This window comes from Anguilla rostrata, chromosome 13 (genome assembly GCF_018555375.3).
Source record: "Anguilla rostrata isolate EN2019 chromosome 13, ASM1855537v3, whole genome shotgun sequence".
NCBI lineage: Eukaryota > Metazoa > Chordata > Actinopteri > Anguilliformes > Anguillidae > Anguilla > Anguilla rostrata.
In genome coordinates this window covers 8028281-8050756 of record NC_057945.1, presented here as the reverse complement: position 1 = coordinate 8050756, position 22476 = coordinate 8028281, and the positions used below count along the sequence as shown (strand labels likewise).

The 22476-nt window shown below is 44.0% G+C and overlaps 1 protein-coding gene across 4 annotated transcripts in view; it reads right to left on the bottom strand.

Moving 5' to 3' along the window:
• The window catches only part of raly (RALY heterogeneous nuclear ribonucleoprotein), a 77032-nt gene that overhangs the window by 10371 nt on the left and 44185 nt on the right, over positions 1-22476 (bottom strand). For all 4 annotated transcript variants that reach the window (XM_064305792.1, XM_064305793.1, XM_064305795.1 and 1 more), the window contains 3 exons: positions 5952-6234; positions 3550-3622; positions 3328-3375 (listed from right to left, as the gene is read on the bottom strand). In XM_064305792.1, coding sequence (XP_064161862.1) covers positions 3328-3375; positions 3550-3622; positions 5952-6207 — 377 coding nt within the window. In that variant the 5' untranslated portion in view covers positions 6208-6234. The remainder of the gene's footprint in view (positions 1-3327; positions 3376-3549; positions 3623-5951; positions 6235-22476) is intronic.

The window sequence follows — 22476 nt, the reverse complement described above, 5'->3', positions numbered from 1 at the left end:
TCAGCAGGTTGCTGTCTGTGAATACATTGCTAATGTGAATTCCCTGCTTTGTGTTGAAAGCTCAGTGAGATTTTCAAAAGCAACTGACATTACAGCCTTAAGCAATGAAAGAGAATATCAAATTTTAAAAGGTGTTGCATATGATTGAAAGGGTTGCATAAGCATTGCACTGCTTTTCTTGAGTTATCACTTCTTCAAAATGGATTGTGTAGTTTGAACATAAATAACAGAAGCAGAATCCCTCATTCAGACCACACACTACAGTGAAAGACCATGGTTGATTCTTTTAACAAATTCATTTTTGTATAAAAATCTGTACTAATAAAATGTATACTCACACATGTATTATTTCTCTGTAGTAAAGGAAATACGTTCTCTGGTGTCAGTTTAAATTTTAAAATGGAAGTACTCGAGTGCATATACGATAGCATTATTACAGTACTGTGGAAAAGTATTTGCCCCTTCCTGACTTACTCTGTTATTGCATATTTGTTACACGGAATAGTTTCAGATGTTTAGACAAAATGTTATATTAATAAGGGTAATATTAATTAGGGAACACAAACACATTTTAAAATGATAATTTAATTTATATAATGAAAAAAGTTATCACACACCCATATCACTTATGTGAAAAAGTAATTGCTGCCTTAAACTTAACTGATTGCACAAACCTTCATATCAAAAACTGCAAGCAAACACTCAATATAATTTGTTATCAATCTTTCAAATCGCTGTGGAGGAATTGTAGCCCATTATTTTTGCAGGATTACTTTAATTCAGACAAATTAGTAGGTTTTTGAGCATGAACTGCTCGTTTCAGGTCCTGCCACAGCACCTCTATTGTGGTCCGGACATTGACAAGGCCACTCTAAAACTTTAACTTTGTTTCCTTTCAGTCAGCCAGATGCAGAATTGCTGTTTTGCATCATTGTCTTGCGGCATAATCCAATTACACTGCAGCTTCAGCTCATGGACAGATGTCTGGACATTCTCCTTAAGAATGTTCTGGTACAGTGCAGAATTCATGGTTCCTACAATAACAACAAGTCATCCAGGTCCCGAGGCAGCAAAACATCCCCACACCATCACACTACCACCGCCATGCTTGACTGCTGGTATGATGTTCTTACTGTGAAATGCTGTATTTACTTTATGCCAAACATAATGGGACCCGGGGTCATCCAAAAGTTTTCACTTATTCTATAAACATAGGTTTTACTCTGTGTAAACTTCTGAATTTTATTTTGTGTGCTTGAACTTTCATTTTTGATGAGGTTTTTTAGCATTTTAGGTTTTTTACTTATTTAGATCTTTTAATATTTATTTTGTTTGCCTTTTCAATATGCTGTTTTCATTATATTGTTTCACTCTGTGTAAAGCTCTTTGTGTATCTTCTGAAAAAATGCTGAATAAATGCAGTTATGAAGCTCCTAGAGAGTTGCAGGGTCTGCTGGTTTTCATTTTCACCTTCGAATCAGCAATTGTTTCAGACCCAAGAAAGCAGATAACGCGAGTCTATTGATCCATTAGGTTTTAAGTACTAATGAGGGTTGGGGACCCCAGCAGACCCTGCGGCTCTCCAGGACCAGGGCCAGGGACCCCAGCAGACCCTGTGGCTCTCCAGGACCACGGCCAGGGACCCCAGCAGACCCTGTGGCTCTCCAGGACCAGGGCCGGGGACCCCAGCAGACCCTGTGGCTCTCCAGGACCAGGGCTGGGGACCCCAGCAGACCCTGTGTCTCTCCAGAACCAGGGCTGGGGACCCCAGCAGACCCTGTGTCTCTCCAGGACCAGGGCCGGGGACCCCAGCAGACCCTGTGGCTCTCCAGGACCAGGGCTGGGGACCCCAGCAGACCCTGTGTCTCTCCAGGACCAGGGCTGGGGACCCCAGCAGACCCTGTGTCTCTCCAGGACCAGGGCTGGGGACCCCAGCAGACCCTGTGGCTCTCCAGGACCAGGGCCGGGGACCCCAGCAGACCCTGCGGCTCTCCATGACCAGGGCCGGGGACCCCAGCAGACCCTGTGGCTCTCCAGGACCAGGGCCGGGGACCCCAGCAGACCCTGTGGCTCTCCAGGACCAGGGCCGGGGACCCCAGCAGACCCTGTGGCTCTCCAGGACCAGGGCCGGGGACCCCAGCAGACCCTGTGGCTCTCCAGGACCAGGGCCGGGGACCCCAGCAGACACTGCGACGCTACACAACATTCAAAGACGTCCAATTGAAAATCTGAAATGAGGACTTCAATCTACATGTTTCATCAACTCACAAAAGTGCAAAAGAAAGACTGTATTGTTCATGTTTTATAATAAAATATTCTGGAGATGTCTCCATTACTGTTGATGCCAACCCAGCAGACAAAAAGGGAATAATTAATATAATGTTAGAGTGTTAATATCATGTTAGGTGAAGCTTGCATGCTCTTCCACTCAAATATAAAATACATTTCTCTGTGAGAAAGAAAATGTCTTCCTCTGTTTTAATCCGGGTCAGACATGCATGTAACGAATGGACCCTTGGGTACTGAACCCAGAAGGCTGGGTGCCATGCACAGTCCACTCCAGAGAGGCACGGCCCCTCCAGGGAGTGCTATCTACCACCGGCCAAACCTGCAGATCGCACTTGACCTGACCTCCCTGTGCCCCTTCAGTTTCAAAAAAAGCCTTTGAGATCACTTGAAAGCAAACAGAGACTTAAATTATTGGCAAACGCCTGGGCAATATATATCGATACATGTCAGAGACGTCTTTGGAAAGCCATTAGTCAGGGCGTCGACATCACAGGGAGCTTATAAATAAACTCTTGGAATACTTTACATGTGTTATTCATAAGGCTATTATGTTGGAACATCTGCAAACACAGGCAGCCAACTGAGCGCGTTGGCGGTTCACCCCCCCCCCCCCCAAAGCCAGCGCAGCCAGGCTCGGCCAAGAGGCCTGCCAGCTCTGCCAAAACGGGCTTTCAGGACATGCAAACCAGCTGTTTTCAAACCCAATCTCTGATTAACAGCTGCAGACCCTTTTATTTATTTCATTTCTTTTTTTTTTTTTTTTTTTGGATCGGAGCATTGGAGCAGACACAGACACTTCGGCCACATCGGGGCTGAAAACACAAGAGCAGAAACAGGGCAGTGCCCTGCAGCGTCGCAATAAGACCACGCTAGCTCGCTGTTATTTAAACATCCGCCACAGTAGTAAAAAAAAATTTGAAAACACAGTTAGTGAGGGTTTACACAGCAGCATCCAAATATTAACTCAGGATATATTCATTTATATTGAATGCTTCAAAGGACAAGCAGAAAGCTGTAAATGAACGATAACTCACTCACCTGTCATAGAAATCCTCTCTGTAGTAGTCATAGTCAAATTCATAACCACTGAAAGATAAAAAACAAACAAACAAAAAAAAAGGATTGAAATGTTGCGATGCTCGATGAGACAGTATTTAGAAGGGGGAGATAATGAGAGTAGGAGGGACGTATTGAACAGGTGCCAGACCGAATTAATGTGAGGACAAGCCTGTTTTAGGAGAGAGAGGTGATGAATCTCACCTATACAGGGCAGCTGCAGATCTCTTTAGTCCCTTTGGTCTGTTTGGCTTCGGTTCACCCGCCATATTTATATCTGTAAGAGACGGCAATAACAGTCGCAAACATTATCATCACAATTATTATTTATGTTATTATTACTGATGCAATAGCAATAGTAGCAATGACAGAAGTTCATCTGATGTACGTTTATCCAGAGCAACTAAAGACAAATTCGTCAAATTATTCCAAATACAAAAATATGGAATTTTGCAATCTTGAAAAACCTGAACGAATGTGAAGGAAGAGGAATGAGAAAGTTTCTTTGTGAATACAAGCTGATTAATATTTCTGAGATGAACAAAATGGTTATTAGCAATACAACAGCAAAGCTCAGCCTATTTTAAGGGAAGGAAACAGGTACTGTACACAGGTGGTGAGCTAATTACTGTGTGTTTCAGATTTAGTCAATAGTGTTGGCAGCTCACAACCTCTGATCATAGATGAGGGTGGAGTTTAGGGTGCAGTTTTAGCCTTTCCCCTGCTATCGTTCTGTGGGGGTTGGGGGTTCAGACAAAATCGGTCACTTTACCGAACAACACGGCTCGCTGAATTGTATGTAAGTCGATCTACACGTCCTAAAATTAAACCAGAGATGAACCGTGCTCTCTAATCACATGGCCCCCACACTACGCACTGAATGCCATTGTACCTGATGATATATAATGGTGTGTTATATATAACTGTGTTAACCCTCCTGTTCTGTTCATTTTTTAGGTACAGCAAAAATGTTCCCAGTGATATAAACATACAGGGGGGGTTTGCAAATACATGAAATGAACCATTTTCATTTAGAATGTGATTACACTAATTAGGCAGTAGAAGAAGTTATACTGAAAATAATTTTATATTTTTCCAGATTTCAAACTTTAAGCAATTTGACCGCACTAACAGGAGGTTAAACATCACAAGGGTCAATGACAGAATAACCTAATGGACAAAGTAGTAGTGTTGATCTTAAATCAGGCTAAAATTATATATTATGTACTATTAATAAGTTTCATACATTATTCATTTATAATTGCTCTCTAAAATCATGTAAGTAAGTAACAGGTTAAATTCCTGGACAGGGCACTGCCATTGTACCCTTGTGCAAGGTACTTAACCTGCATTGCTTCAGCATATATCCAGCTGTATAAATGGATGCAATGCCAATGCTATGTAAAACTTGTGTGAGTTGCACTGGATAAGAGCATCTGCTAAATAATGTAATATAATGTAACCATGCAATTAAGCCTCTGCTTGACCCATGAGAATAGACTTTGACCTGAAGTGACCCATTTATTTTACTGTTTGTAAATAAATAAATCTTTCATCACAAAAACTTTTTAATCGTCAATTTATTGACATCATTCCCGTTAATGTGCAAAATCTATCATTAGCGAAGAATTCATTTGTGATTATGCCTCAGTAGTTGACATTTGTGATTATGCTAATGTTGATTTGAGAAAAAAAATAGATACCAGGACATGCATGGCTTAAAAATAGAAGTATAATTTTGGGTCTGGGAAACTTATGATTCTACATGGGCAGATTCATGTCTCATTTGCATGTTTTTAAATCACTAGATTATCTCATTTAAAAAGGGACATTTTAATTTAATCGTAATTCAAACACTGAATTAACACAGGCCCGATTTCCATCTTCAAGGAACCAAACTGCTCTCTGCTGTACATCTAACATTCCACCAGGGGGCAATGTGTTTCCACACACTGCCCTCTATCCTCGCTGTAGAATGATGAGGCTGCCACAGCAGCAGGCCTGGTTGCCTGCTCTCTGAGGCAGCTAACAATCACAGCCAGGGGAGGCTCGGGTCATAAGTCGTGTCAGACATTTTGGCTCTGTTCTCCCGGTGCAGGGACGGAATGAGGTTAATCACAGACCGACGGGCGTGAGCTCGGGTTTGACCGAGAACAGAAACACTGAAAGCCGTGAAAGATCTGCCTTGGAGAGGGAAATGAACGCAGAGGAGCATGAATGAGCGAGACACTGGGTCTCAGAGCAGGGCCAGGGGCACGTGCAGCTCACCTGACCTGACCCCACCTCCTTAAAAAGCAGTGGACTGACTGAGCTCCAGAACTCCTCAGGCCACATGGCAGCACTGCAATATACTTCATTACCCAGCAGCCACAGCAGCACTGCAGTTTACTGCATTAAACCATCAGCTTCTCTGCAGTGCTTCAGTTAACTGCTTTACCCATCGGCCACAGCAGCACTGCAGTTTAGTGCATTACCCATCAGCTGCTCTGCAGTGCTTCAGTTGACTTCATTACCCATCAGCCACTGCAGTTTAAGCCATCAAGCACTCTCTGAGAGAGAGAGAGAGTGAGAGAGAGAGAGGGTAAGCTTTAGCAGTGAGATTGTACCTAGCGTCTGTCCCGCCAGAACGCGCCCGTTCTCTCCGATGACGGCGCCGCGGGCGTGTCTCTCGCTGGCGTACTGGACGAAGGCGTAGCCCTTGTGTACGGAGCATCCCAGCACGCGGCCGTATTTGGAAAAGATGGTCTCCACGTCGCTCTTCTTCACCACCGCCGTGTTGAGGTTCCCGATGAACACGCGCGAGTTGATGGATTTGGGATCGTTCTTGTTGGTGACGTTGCTGGTCTGAACCTTAAGAGACATTTTCTCCTCGTTGTCTTCCAGAAATATCTGTACAGAAGAAACAAACAGAAACAAAAGGTCTTTTTTTTTTACATGGTGCCATGGCAAAAATGACTGCTAAAAAACAAAGAAAAAATGCCCGGCTGTCCATGTAAAAAAAGTTCTGTTAATAAAACTTGAGATTTGAGACCAGAAGCAAGCACTTTTATGAATTTTTTATTCTATTATTTCCATCCAGTGTCAGTTGGGACAATACAATACAATACAATACAGTATCTTAATACAGGATCTTAAATCTGTTCTGTGTGTAGACCACAAACCTGCCTACCGATTAGCCTGAATTTGTTTTGTGTGTAGACCATAGACCTGCCTACCCAGGAGCCTAAATGTGTTCTATGTGTAGACAACAAACCTGCCTACCTACCTAGGAGCCTAAATCTGTTCTGTGTGTAGACTACAAAACTCCCTACCCATTAGCCTAAATGTGTTCTGTATGTAGATCACAAATCTGCCTACCCCGGAGCCTAAACCGCATAGTTATTTCAGTGCAGCGGCATTTTGCCTGAACTCAGAGCAGGGATTGGACACATTGGAAAAGCTCCCAGCATGCAGTGCCACTGTGGTGACAGACAAAACCTTCAGGAAGCAATGTTTGGTTCCTGCAGTTTCACACAAAATCCTCTTAAATCCTGCCAGCATTATAAGGTATTAAAATGGCAGAAACGTTTCGGCCCAGAGTGGCTGCGCTATGCTACGCTAGCGTATATGGAATACGCTACACACAGCACCGTGCTGTAATAGTTCTCAGGTTGCTGTGAAAGCTAATATCTCCTTCTCTTCATCCCTGGTGCATATTTGCCAGGCACCTTAAGACCACTCTTAGCCAACGTGCGCTGTGACCTGAAAGACGTTTATCGGAATGCAATGCTATCGCCCTGAATACTTGAGGGTTGAATGACTGTATTTTTTGCACATATTCATGCGCTGCATAATGTTTTTCATGCATTTCTGTGGGTGCCATACTTGAGTCATTCACAGAATAACGGTAAAGCTATGTTCTGAAGTGAAGGAGAAATCTCACAGCTGTCAAAAAAAGGAGCTCACATTACACAGTACAACAGTACAGACTGGTGGTTCTCTCTCCCCAGAGTACAGACACGCAGTCCTCTCTCCCCAGAGTACAGACACGCAGTCCTCTCTCCCCACAGTACAGACACTCAGTCCTCTCTCCCCACAGTACAGACTGGCTGCCCTCTCTCCCCACAGTACAGACACTCTGTCCTCTCTCCCCACAGTACAGACTGGCTGTCCTCTCTCCCCACAGTACAGACACTCTGTCCTCTCTTCCCACAGTACAGACTGGCTGTTCTCTTTCCACACAGTACAGACCCACAATCCTCTCTCCACACAGTACAGACCCACAATCCTCTCTCCCCACTGTGCAGACCCACAATCCTCTCTTCCTGCAGTACACACACTAATTTGACTCTTTCATTTAGCAGAAGACAGAAACTTACAGAGCAGCACTGCCGTGTGCCCAACGTCTAGAAAAAAACCGAAAACACTCGCTGAGATTAACTGCCTTCATTCTCACTCCAGTTCTTTTCTTCTCTGGCCCATTGAGTGCCCGCATAACTGTAGTCACATGTGCAGCGAGGACCGGAGGCGAGACCGAGGGTGTGTTCCAACCGCTTATTTTTTCTCCTTCCCTTGTCTCCTTTTCCACGTAGAACGCCGAACAGGTCTAAAGGCGGGTCACGGGTCGTGTCACACTGACGCCTGGGATCAAGCGTCGTCAACGTCGGCTCATCCCATTCGCTCATTTTATCTCCTTGCTTCCTTTCCTCACTCCTAGCTCCACCCATCAGAGGACACGAGGAAAGGGCGTAAGGAAAGGACGCACAGGCCGAGAAATCGAGGAAACGTGTACAAGGCGACTGGAACATCCTTGCTCTCTCCCGCGTCAGTTTTGAAGCCACGTCAATTACAGATGTGGCAGATGGGGAGAGGTGTATCCACAGGTCCATCCTTATATGTTACCCATTCCAGAAAAATACTTCAGCAAAAGATGCACTTGTATTTCCTTTCTCAAGAATTCTGTGGGAGCCTCCTAGCTCCTTGAAGAAGCATTTAACTAATTGGAATGTCCTCAAAGATGGCATACCTCAATTGATTTCCCGGTCGGTCAAGGACCTCAGAGACAAAGGATGAATATATTTTTTGACCGGTTTGGCCTTGCATATTGGGAAAAGAAGCAAGCAAAGGAAGCAAGGAGGTAAAACATAAATGGCTGGACTGAAGACCTCTGAAGCTGAAGAAGAAGCAGACTGGGGACGAGACAAAGCTGTGAACCGACACTCTCCTGCGATCTTACTTTAGGAGAGATTTACATAATAAAAGTGTACAACCTTACTGTGGGACATGTTTTCAAAATAGAAGTATAAAATCCACTAACTGAACATTTTGCTTGTCGTTTTGCCTCGTTTAGTTTCAGTTACTTGATGTTGTTATTACACTGAACGCTCACTGTATGTTTGCGTTGGTCAGCTCTCTGATGTAAAACAGCGATTTTTGTACTTTGATATCACTGCCTTTTCAAGACCAATCTCAATGCCATTTGACAGGTGGACTACAATCCTTCTGTTAACATTAGCGCCCTTCAGCTGGACCCTTCTGAGTGTGTACTGAACACTGCAAATGGAAATGGAAGTTTTAAGCTTCTTAGCGATTTCTCACTGGGAATAACCTCCGTACCATAAACACGCGTACTTGGCTCTATGCCTAACTCCTTCTTTGCCATATTTCTTGCAACTTTAGTGCCTGCTTTACTTACTATGTACTTTATTACGCTGATACCTTACTGACCAGGAATGAGATGTAGATACCTTAATGATCAAAAATGAGATGTAGATACCTTACTGACCAGGAATGAGATGTAGATACCTTAATGATCATGAAGGACATGTAGGTACCTTAATGATCACAAATGAGACATGGCAAAGTCACATAGAAACAATCATATTTAAAATCAGCCTTAAATTAAGCACTCTTTATTAAGCATCCTGATCTCATGACCACACCCACAACTGAGACTGATCCCATGTGCACATGCATACACACACACACACACACACACACATATGCACATACAAATGCACAAATGCGCACACAAACCCACACACACAGTGCAAGGCATTCTCAAAGTTTCACTGCGGCTTGGAGGGACTCAGGCCATCTATCAATCCATCAAATCTGCTCAGGGTCCTAATGGTGATTCAGGGGAGATTATGAAACACAGCTTCTATATTACAGCAAAAGCCCTGTGCTCTGCTGGGGGAATGAAACTGTCTGAGCTCTCTGCTCTCTCTCTCTTTCATGTTCACTCTCCCCCTCCTCTCTCTCTGCACCCCTCCTCTCTTTCTTTTTCTCATTCTCTCTCGTTCTCTCCACCCTCTCTCTCTGTATCTCTCTCCCAGTCTCTTACTCTCTCTTTGTAGTACAAAATTACTTTGATAAGATTCTCTGCTTACTTGACATCTACTTGACACACACACGATCTGTATATAACTGCAGGAATCTGTGACCTAGCCTGGAGTGCATGATCAGGCCTTAAGATAACCTGCAGCACCAATCTGATTCATTTCTAAAATCTGCAGCTGAGTTCACATTCTTATTTGCCATACAACTATTCCTGCAGAATGACCCTTACAATGCCTAATCCTTCAGTATAGGCTATATCCCCCCCCCCGCAATTCTGGCACTAACTATGCGTAAACCTTCAATAAATATTTAAATTGTTCCAATTTTTTATTTTTTGCCATGCGTTTAATTTTTTTTATAGCCTACGTCTCAATGCATTGCAGTGGTCCCTTCAAATCTTTACAGAACATTACATTCTAAATGCAGCTATATATAGGGAGACGTATTGAGTCGACGGTGCAGCAAAGCCGGACCCAATGCAGTCGCTGTCCTGCCAAGTCAGCACCTAAGCCCTGTTTTGAGCCAGGAGAAAACCCTGTACGGGTGATGTGTGGCTCGGTTATTATGTGTGAGCAGGCTTGTGGATAAGTTACTGCATATAAGAAAGTAAAATTGCTGTTATGCGTTTGGGGTGGAAGGGGCAGTGGAAGGAATCTTTCAAGGAGTCTTTCAAAACTACAGTACATCTCTTCAGCTTCGGATCTGCTTTCAAAGAGGGTTCCATTAAAAACAAGCCACCCTTCTTCTGTCGGACTGAACTCAAAGCTGCAGTGAACCCAGTGCAGTATGAGTCCTCTCTGTTCGTGTAGAAGGACACGCGCTCCACCGCGGGGTGTCCCCGGGCCGTTTACCCACACATTTTCGGAGGGCACCTTCATCGCACACCGGCGATCCGGACGGTTGTCAGGGCTACAAGTCCCGCCGAAACAGGAGCGGGTGAGGTCGCCCGTCCGCTCGTCCCGCTTCAGCTTTCGAGGTCGGACGAGCGTCGGCGTCGCATTTTGAAGTTTATTTCTCCGGTTCCTCTCCCTCACCTCGAGTTCCGTTAGCCAGCGTGCATTTACATGCACGGGCACCGCTCTCGAAACTGCCTGCGGAGAACGGGCCTCGCTGTCAGCGATGTGCAGGGCTTCCTTGATTAGCGCCCAAGGAGCGCAGGGCTGGATGAGGATGGAGAGAGAGAGAGAGAGAGAGAGAGAGAGGGAGAGAGAGAGAGAGAGAGAGAGAGAGAGAGAGAGAGAGAGGGAGAGAGAGAGAGAGAGAGAGAGAGGAGAGAGAGAGAGGGAGGGAGAGAGAGAGAGAGAGAGAGAGAGAGAGAGAGAGCCAGAGGAGGCCCAGGGATGCACAGCTGCTCGGCATGATATAGCCTCCACGCTCGCGCACAATCGAGGGCTGTGATTGGTGGAGGCCCCCGAGCACACCCCCCAGGCAGGCCCGCGCCCTCCCCCCTTTCCCATCAGCCCCTGCAAACGCGCACGAATCCCAGCTCACCTCTGTGCCTCGTGCCAGTTTCCGTTCAGTGAATTTTATGCGAGTGGAAGCTTGTTCTCCCCACCTGTTATGCTCTCCTTGTCTGAACCGCGTTAATCCAGATTTAGCAGTGTGTGTTCTCCAACATGAGCTAGGTGGAGGGGGCGGGGCAGGGCAGGGAGGGGGCTGGTGAGGTGGGCGAGGCTGGTAAGGGGGCTGGTGAGGTAGGCGGGGCTGGTAAGGTGGACATGGCAGGGACGGGGCTGGTGAGGTGGGCGGGGCAGGGTAGGGGTGGGGCTGACTGTGGCAGGGGCGGGGCTGGTGTGGTGGGCGGGGCTGAATGTGGCAGGGGCGGGGCTGGTGTGGTGGGCGGGGCGGGTGCAGCGGGAGGAGCTGGAAGGGGGTGGGGCCTGCCTGTTTAATGAGCTCACAGCCAATGAGAAGGGCCATGCTGAGTTCCGTGACTGTTAGCAGTCGCTTCAGGTGTGTAGACAAGCTTCTCCTCCCCTGACTGATGCCAGAAGGCCCCGGCCCCTCCACTGAGAGGAACCCGCCTCGCCATTCAGCTCGCGTCTTCTGCTCGATGTCGTCTGTCACACGTGGACTTCCTGTCTGCGTTTTCTGAAGGGAAATGAGCGACGCCAGCATCGGGTGCTTACTGACGCACGCTCAGAACACCACTCTTTCTCGCCGCGTTCCGGTTCGGTTTGCTCATTGTTTGGCGGTTGTGTTTCCTTAAAACCTCATGAATAATGCATCCTGGCCTATATAACACCATCTGTTCACATAATGAGGCTGCAAAGGCTTGCAGGGGTGCTCAGAGGAAGCAGCTATACTCTTCTAAGATATTCCTGGAGAGAGAAAACTCCTAACAGATTTCTTGAATGGAAACACTCCATTTATTTGCATCAATGACATCAGCGTGGCTTTCTGTTTGTATTCTAAATCAACATGAGAAACAGCTTTCTCGGGTCTGTCTGTGTTTCTTTTTTGGACAAAATAAAATCCTTTTTTTTTTTTTTTTTACCCAACTGAAATATTCTTAAATCTGAAAAAAGTGACCTGGCACTGATCACTGATTAAACCAAAAGCAAATCATCTACTAATCACCAGCTATAAAGCCAAATGTTCATTTTATATCTCAAGAAGCAAGACATCTAACCAAAACGAAACTGCTAATTACACAATATTCATTAGCAGGTGTGATCAGTAGTGACTTGCAGTGAGCATTAATGGTAGCTAATAATTCTCCGTTTTGAGAAGCCCGCTCTTCAGCCTACACAGCTGCCCAGGAGCATACAACTGGCCCAATAAGCAGGTAGGAGTTTTCTTTATGCATTGAAATGCGTTCTGATGGCAACGTTAGATGTGATTGGTTGTAACAGGTGCATTAGATGTGATTGGTTGTAACAGGTGCATTAGATGTGACTGGTTCTAACAGGTGCAGTGCATTAGATGTGACTGGTTCTAACAGGTGCAGTGCATTAGATGTGATTGGTTCTAACAGGTGCAGCGCATTAGATGTGATTGGTTCTAACAGGTGCAGCGCATTAGATGTGATTGGTTCTAACAGGTGCAGTGCATTCGATGTGATTGGTTGCTCAGAGTAGTTATCCAGCTAGCTCAGCAATCCTGCTTTTTGAAATACCCCCCAGTTGCTCACTGAGTATAACCTGGAACCCGCCCAAATCTGGAACATGGACTGAAGTAAAAAGAGCCGTTCCAGGTTTTACTCAGCGCAGCTATCCAGCTAGCTCAGTACTCCTGCTTCGTGACACAGGTCACTGGTCACTGGTCAGGCCCACACAGAACAGTCCAGAGAGCAGCTGTGAAACACAAGCACGCACATCTGAGTGCTCACTCTACGCTAAGACCCCGGCGATGCTTTCATAAGGCTGCAAACAGCAGCAAGAAGTCACCATAGTAACACGAGTCAATAAATTGCGTCTGTTGTCCTTCAGGTAAAGAGGGACTGAATACCCGTTTTGGGAAAGAAACTGAAATGACCTTTTTCATGTAGCTCTGTTTGGTCTGGCGATTGCGATGCTCTTCTTTGTGAAAGTGCACTAAGGATTTATCAATTATGCCATTACCAAATATACATATAAAACAATACGCAAGCCGATGTTACATAGGAAATGCAAGTCATGATGATTTCATTAGAGCTGCACAAGTAGATAACCCTATTCCACTTATTCCACCACTGGTCAACACTTTAAACTCTGCAAAACGAATAGAGCAATACATAGAGCTTGTACATAGAGCAATAATTAAGATCATTTACAGTACAAAATTACAATAATTGCCAGCATACTCTGTACAGAAATGAAAATCATTTTCGAACATATACTGTACAGAATGTATAATTGTGAGCATATACTGTACATAATGTATAATAGTCATGAGTATATACTGTACATAATTTATAATAGTTATGAGTGTGTGCTGTACAGAAATGACAATAATGTGGCAACTGTGTCAGTAACAGCAGCACTTACTGACATCACAACCCCAGAGAACATTGCAGTCGTATTAGGTAAGCATATCTGGTGCATTTGTCAGTTAATTTACAGCTAGAGTAATTAACATAGTATAAGCAATCAAATGATGTACTAAATAATAATGTAGCAATTATTCATTATTGTAATTTAGTCAGAGAAATCTATAATCACCGCACCCAAAAAGGATTTCTATTGAACTGATGGGAAAAAGTTGCTTAAAATATCCACTGACTCATTTTCACATTAATAATCAAATTGCACTTGGAGATCAAAGCTTAATCTTAGATCTTCCATAGACCTTTAAGCATTTATTCAACCCAACCCCAAATAATTACCGGTCCCCCTGTTATGTGATTGTAATACACATCTGCTGGACAGTATTACTTACTGAATAAATGTTCTTCAGTACCCCAAGGTTACTTAACTCTCAAAATTGCACTTTGGTATAAATGTATTTCCAAAATGTGTTTCCAAGAATTTTCCTAATAAGATCCAACAACATGTTTTTAATGGAATTGAACGCAGACCATGTATCATTTTCCCATTATCGGAAATTTAGAAATGTAAGCCTTAGCCCAAAGACACACTCCAGTATTTGTGTTTCTGAAGCTGTTACTCTAGTTTTCGGCGCTGCCTTGATTGGATTCATGTCATGTCTCTGTCAAACACAGACTTTTTCTGAAGACAAACAGGATTGTGCAAACAGGACGTACGACCTGATCTACGCAAAATCATTCGGAAATGGGCCGTTAAAATTTCAAGCAGAGAATCTCTACAATTTATTCTCCGTCATAACAGGGGTCCATCTGCTCATTCTGAAGCGTCGGGTGCCAGGGAAATGAACTCTATTGGATAACCGAGGATTGAAGCAGTCGAAGTCCTGCCACTGCCCGTGCTGTTACTGAGACACAGATGCATTAAAACCGCACTCCGAGCATTACTGGGGTTAGACGGTCCAAAATCAAACGATAATCTGATCTCGCGGCTTTAGTACTGCCGGAATTCCGCACGTTCCAATTACATTACGGCCCACCGGCGCATCTCCGTGACCGTTTATGGATGCTAATTTAACAGGATTCGAAATATAACCGCATTTGGCCCGAAAGGGCAAAGAACCGTTTGGCGGGAATCCAGGCAGGAATTTACTCAATCACCTCCCTAATGAAGCAGAAAAATGACCAGTGCAGCGTGCTCACTACTGAAGGTGTATGGGTCATTTTTAAAGACATGGCTCAAATTCAGTGAGTATGTTATGATAACATGGGTCTCTGAAACCAGCCCTAAGTATATAAAGGCCGAAAAGGTTAAAATAAGTTACAAAGTATTATCATAATGACAATTACAATAAATTACATAAATATTATTTAATTATTTATTTTGCTAATGTATTAATTATTGCTGTAATCTTTTTAAAACAATCTCGCTTAATTAGTGATTTGGACTGTTTATCAAACAGCAGTTCCATTTCAGTCAAATCAATTTAATTCAATTTCCTTCCATCCGTGCGGAAATAGTGGTGCCCAATCCAGTGCTGTGGAGCAAAGAGGACCCTTTTATCTTTTACTGGAGATTTTGTACACAGTGTTCGCTGGATGGACTTCACACAATGTTACTGTAAAAGATTACCATCATCACAAAGAAGATACAACACCATTAAAACGCAAATCCGTTTCTGTGAACGTCTGCCAAGCTGCCACACTGCCCTCAGCCAGCTGTGCCCGACAGGAGTAGAGCCAGGAGGTGAACCCCATTTTAATCCTACCTGTTAGACACCTCAAGAGTCGGCAGGAGTAGAGGTAGGCGGTGAACCCCATCTTAATCCTGTCTGTTACACACCTTGAGAATCAGCAAGAGGCAAACCCCATCTTAATTCTGCCTGTTTGAGACCTCGAGAGTCAGCAGGAGTAGAGGTAGGAGGCCAACCTTATCTTAATTCTGCCTGTTTGAGACCTTGAGAGTCAGCAGGAGTAGAGGCAGGAGGTGAACCCCATCTTAATCCAGCCTGTTAGACACTTAGGGAGTCAGCAGGTGAGCTGGGCTGCTCCCAGTCGTGTGCCATGATCTCCTCCACACAGAGCCCGCAAGCACAAGCAGACAGCTGAACCTGCCACCGCGCGATGCCAGGACTCTCACAACACAACACTAATCCAGCTCATTTACACCGCAGCTGTGTGCGGTTAGTGTGGGCCATGTGTGGTGTTGTGACGCCTCATGTGTGTGTGTTCTTGCACACAACATCACTAAGATGAAAATAGTTTCTTGACACAATAAATGCAGCATGTATGCCTTAGGTATAAACATTAGGACGGTAGCTACTATGAATTGTTTAAGCAAATAATGCAGCAAGGTGAGTAAGCACTTAGAGACAATATAATACAATGTAGGACATGCTTGACACAATTTATGCTATGAATAGTTTGGGCAGAGTATTCTGACATGCATTCATAATAGCTAAATAAAACACACTTAAAATACAAGATTAGGCCAGCACAAGAACACATACAATTATATCACCTAAAAGATATATTTAGGAAAACATTTTTTCTTAAAAAAAGGTATATACTAAAGAGATACAATACATTACCTAGAGAATTTGTCTGTAATATTTAGTGATCACAGTGTGTGTAGCGCTGCTTGTTCTGAAATTTGTTGAATGCATTTCTTCACATGCGAATCAATGAGAAGCAATTTTTCCAAAGATTCTGAAGAAACAGCTGGAGCAGTAGCAGAATAAAAGTTTTGAAATGTCCAGCTGGTGAACCACAAAAACACTGGCTCTGGGGGAAAAAACACAATTGTCCAATGAACACCGCAGAGAAAACGAATGGAGGAAAGTGTCTTTAGCAGTGCCAAGCGCTAATATGCCCTCATGAGTTCTCACGTAAAAAATGGTGCAAGCTCAATAAAACCACAACTACCTTGCACACTCAATAAAATCACAACTATCTTGCACACTCAAAAACTTAATATAATCACCATTTTTTTCCACTCTCAATAAAATCACAGCTATCTTACTCAGTAAAATCACCACTATCTTGCGAACTCAGTAAAATAGCACTAAAAAAGCAATAGCAAGTATTTGCTTATATAATGTACGTGTACTCTTGCTCTGGCAGTGAAGCGAGTCGCCCAGTGCATGCTGGGATAGGCAAACAGAACATCATTCTGTTTGTTCCTTCTGTTGCGCAATATTAAAAATAATAATGAGTTTACTAACAGGAACTCGACAGTGTAATTGTAAGTTAGTCTGTGTGAAAGGTCCTAGAATGCCAAAAATATCCATCATGTATATTTCTCCTGCATCACTAACTGCTCTTATATTTTACTGAAACATTACACCTTACAGGGCTGATTGCACTGTTTATGCCTGACTCCATTCACTGAGATATCTGGAGTGTAATAATTTTTCTTGCATTTAATTTGCATACAGGGAGCATGCTGTGTTCTCATTCGCTACGGCAGTGTGCAGAACTCCGCCTCCCTCGGGTAAGAGTGCGGGCGGGGCTCAATTGCCTTGGTTACCTGTTAGCGGCCATGTCAAACTGGATCAGCAAATACACAGACGAAGCTGCTTCTACTATTAAAGTCACTGTCACATAAATCTAGCTCTGCGCAGCAAACAGAAATTACCCTTGTACAAACCTCCGCTGCTCATTTTGATCAGGGGTGTAACGTCTGTTTATAATTTGATACCCAGTACAGCCGCATCAAACATCTCCATCGATTCATAGCCCTGGAAGAACACTTCAGGTAACATTCCTGCAGGCAGACCTCGCCATCATCCTTTTTTTTCGTGATAGGCGCCGGCTGGTTTATGTGTCAAGGAGCGACGGCGGCGCGGGCTTTGATTGGCCGAGAGGAGGAGGAAGGGATGGGCAGAGGAACCCGCCATTGGCCAGTGAGGGACCAGCCTTCCGGACCAGCGTGGCCATTCATTACCGGTTGCTATTACCTCCCGTCTCAATCAGTTTGCCTCCCCCTTGTTTCGTGGTGATGTATGAGGTACAGAAACTCCCATCTATCTGCAGGGCAGGTCCATTTATCGGCCCCGCTGAAAAATAGATGGTGTATGGAGTGTAATTTGGTGCTGGAGCAGAACCCTGTCCCTCTGGATGTGTCAGGGGGGGGTTTGATTAAATCCCCTTTATGGGAAATCAATACTTTCTTCATTAGAGCGCTCTCAGTGAAATCCCCCTTCTTCATAAGCATCGGACCCCTGAGCCACCGAGAGGATCGGGTGGGGGAGAGGGCCTTCCGGTCCACTTCAGCAGGATGACCGTAACGCACACACAAACACACACACACACACACACGTACACACACACACACACACATGCGTACATACACATGCACGCATACACACATACACACACACACACACACAGACACTCACACACACAAACATACGCTCACACACACACAGACATGCACTCTCTCACACACACACACACACACATGCGTACATACACATGCACGCACGCACACACACACACACACACACACACACACATTATTACATTACATTACATTACAGGCATTTAGCAGACGCTCTTATCCAGAGCGACGTACAACAAGTGCATAGGTTTCAAGATGTAGAGGCGCAAAAGAAACACTAGAGTGAAGTAAGGATCGTAGTGCCAGAAGTGACCACATCGATCAGGACTCCAACCCTGTAGAGTATGCACACACACAGACACAGACACACACACACAGACACCCACACACACAAACATACGCTCACACACACACAGACATGCACTCTCTCACACACACACCCTCACACACACACACACACAAACATACACACATACTGTATGTACGCACAACCTCAGTACCTGCACTACAGTAAAATGCAGGTTAATTACCACTGCACCTGCAATCCATTTACACAGCTGGATATTTACTGAAGCAGCTGAGGTTCAGTACTTTGCCCAAGAGTACAAGAGGTTCAAATCTACAACCTTCGAGTTACAAGCCCAGTTCCCTAACTGCCACTGTCTTATTGCCACAAACATCAGATAAAGATAATAACTGACTATAGTAACCTCTATAACAGAATGAGCAATGGTGGCCAAAAATTTTTTTTTGTAAGTGCTTTTTCAACAATGTATACACAGCAGCAGAGAGGTAGGCCAGGTCACATTCACCTGTCTCTGCATACACACAATTTATTTACTGCAAGACAGTAATATAATGTATCAAAGATAAATTAAAAAGGTGTAAATCCTCATAAGTATGGAATGAAATATTGTGCAGTGTAACATTAGGTACTAAAACAAGCTAATATACCCAATACCCCATATACTAGAATGCCTGTAACAGTTTCTGCATAGCTAAAAAGCTAATACTGCCATAAATTAGGCAGGACTTCCCCAGTTTATGGGCCATTTACCAAATTGTTTCCCCAGGCAGATCAGGACATCTGTTTTCTTTTGGGAACAGTTTTGAATCTTACAGCGATCTGTATTTATTGTCATACTTCGCGATTGGTTGGCAGACCGCGCCAACGCTCTGAATCGGAGAGGCCTGCGTGCACATGGGTGCACGCTGGGAAGGCGGACGATATCGACGTGCCCGCTGCGACTTGCGTTCTTCCCCTCTTAATCGGCGTCCTCCTCTCCAGCGGTCCCGCCCGGTTTCTGTCCCCCCCCCCCCCGTAAATAATTTAAGCCGCCGCCACGAGAGAGAAAGTCATTTTCAGGGCCGACACCCGTCTAAACCTCCGGGGCTTCACTTGGCTTGTTGACAATTAATTAAACGTGTTAAACGTGCGTGCGCTAGCCAGCTTGATCTGCACAGAGCAGTGAAAAAAAAAAAAAAACCCAAAACTGACTCAAAGTGGCTTTATCCCCGTCAATCCCCCGTGTACCCCAGCGATGTCAAAGCAGACGCGCGACACGTCTTAACTCTCCAACTGTTATCATTGACTCCGTTCCATTTGCTGAACAACGTGTTTGTTTATCTAAAGGAAAATGAGGTGAAGGAGGGGGTGGTGGAGATTTTTAGGGTGGAGGCAAACAGTTGGGGTGAAGGAGAGGTTGTGACCCATTACAGCTGTTCTGCACTCATGTGATGACGGAAGGAATGGATTCTGGGTAAGAATTCTCAACTGTTCTCACATAATCAGAGTCCCTTCTTTGCTGAAAATAATATCAACAGCACTAACACGCTTTATAATTCAATACAAATTATATAGAGTATGTGGGCTTTGAGTTAGTCTTATGAGCCATCTTCATCCCAGCTAAAATAAACGTTCATATTTATATGAACATTAAAGTATTGCCTATGACTATCTTCCTCACCATTTGTGATATTTAAACAATAAATAATCTATTCTTATAACTAAACATCATTTGCAGTGTATGGAATGTAAAGTCACTGAAAATGCAAAACTAAAATAACCCTTTCTCGACTAATTCCATGTATCCATCTTTTCGGTGTAGAACGTTCGTTCTTTATTACCTCCAGTTTAACTGCAGTTCAGTTGTTACTTTGTTATTTTTGATTATTGCAGTATTTGCTTATATAATGTACGTGTGCTCTTGCTCTGGCAGTGAAGCGAGTCGCCCAGTGCATCCTGGCTCTAGCGCCTCCCGCGACCCTGACCAGGAATAAGCGGGGGGTAGATAATGGACGGACAGCCCTCTTACAGAGCATATAGCTGATGACATCTCCTGCAAGGTGCTGGGACCGTTCTCTGCTTCACTGTGCACGGTGATGATCAGGGACCGAAGACAGCACCACGGAAAGCTCTTCAATAAAAACGTGAATAATAATTCACACGCGCCATTTTCGGCTTTACTGTTCTCCAAAAGTGCCGCAGAAAGCTCAGCAGTGGAGCAGCGCAGGCAGACGACGTGAAAGCCACTCGGAGAGTCCGCCAGTGCCAGTTAATTTTATTTTTATTCAATTATAATTTCTCGTTATTGAAAAAGGGAGTCGAAGCTTCTCCTCGTGAATGTGCTCAGCCATTTCCAAGGTTAAGGGTATGTGGTCACGGAACTTCACGAGAACGAAATCATCATTACAGGTTAACAGTAGGTGGGAGCGTGTGCTCCAGGTTTGTCATGCGCCTGCATTGAGTCCAGTCTCAAGGTAAAATATAATTAGTTTATCTGCAAAGTTCAGCCATGGGTGAGAGCAACCAATTTAAATGAAACTGCAGGAATCCAGCATCCTGTTATGAGATGTTAGTTCTTTTTTTTTCCTTTTAGTTCACTACATGTTTATAGTATATACATTGGGACCCATGAGCACATTGGTTACTGGAGTAACCAAAATATAATACAGATATTCTGTATTCTCTTCAATTTAATCTGTCCAATTTAATACTCTGTGTAATAAGAAACAGTCCATCTCAAAAAAAAAAAAAAAAATATATATATATATTCAGCTCAGTCAGATCATTAAATATTAATATGTACAATCTATTAATGCCTCATAACATTTTTTCTTTTCTTTTCAGTATAATAAACAGGCTATTGAAAGGACTTTAAACATGAAATGTTTAGATTGAAAGGATTGAAATCAAACACATGGACAAGGTTGGAGAGATCCGTTCAAAGATTGGAGAGTGAAAGGATAATGAATTCCCTGTCCATCAGAAATGAAACGCTCAGTAGGGGGCAGTGTTCTCCAGTCAGACCCATATGTAAGCAGAGCGGTATTACAGCCATGCAGAGAGAGTCCCCCCCAGAAACTCTCAGATGCTTTATTTATACAAGATAACTCAAGAGCAAACAATTATATTGTAATAGAAACAGTGTTTCCAAATCTGTTTTTGTTCGATGGACTGTGGATTTTGAAGTTGCAATTTTCCCTCAGTGAAATATCTACCTCCTACTGTACTATGGATAGGCAAACTGGGCTGGATTAAATCTGCTGGAAATGTGTACCCCACACAGACATATCTAGCATGAAAAAGCAGTTCAGTTCACAACCGCTGGACCAATCTGACACAACACACAGCGAGCACTCATTTTGATTGGCTAGCACATGCCTGTAAACAGACTAATTGTGCTTGACTGAACCCCCCACCTAATGCTTAAAAAATATGATTTTCCGCACTAATTTATGATATAATTACTATGACATTTAAACACCGGCTACAGGAACAAGGTCCACCCGCCAGCATGGAGGTTTTCTGTGACCTTTCACATCATGGGGTGCTCTGAGGAGGAGGTGTTTTGGAGAAGTGTGCGTAGCACACCTTACCCAGTGTTTAAGGCTTCTAGCCTTCACCCGCCATTGGTGCACCTCACTGCGCTGTTCTCAGTGTGTATTTCAGGTGTATGGACAATGTGACTGGCACAGAGCTAAGCAGCTCACGCATTATAGAGAACTGCATGTGTCAGTGATGACATAAATTAACTGTTAAAGACTTCAATGAATGCCAAAAGCCACCCCTGATATTTCCAAAGGTCTGACATTTACATATTTTATGATAACCTAGCAGGCATAGCACTGCACTGCATAACGACATTATCATTTAAATGTAAATTTCAATTTATATACATTAACAGCCTATATCTGTAATTAAGAAATTAATTAGTTGAAACACTGTTCCAGTAATTTAATTCAGTAGCAGGGGCAGAACAGGCAATATTATGTTTGAGTTATGGTGCCAATGAAGACTGCACCAACAATATTCACACTCGCTCAAGAATTTGTACGAAGCGAATGTAGACAGAGTCCAGATTGGCCGGTAAAATGACAAAAGCAACTTGATTCGACAGAGCAAAATGAACGGTTCAGCACCTAACAGAAGCATTAAACGTGCCTGTTTTTAAAAGTGTGTGGTACATTTCCCAGTTTACTCCTGTGGAGCAGTCACTGCTGT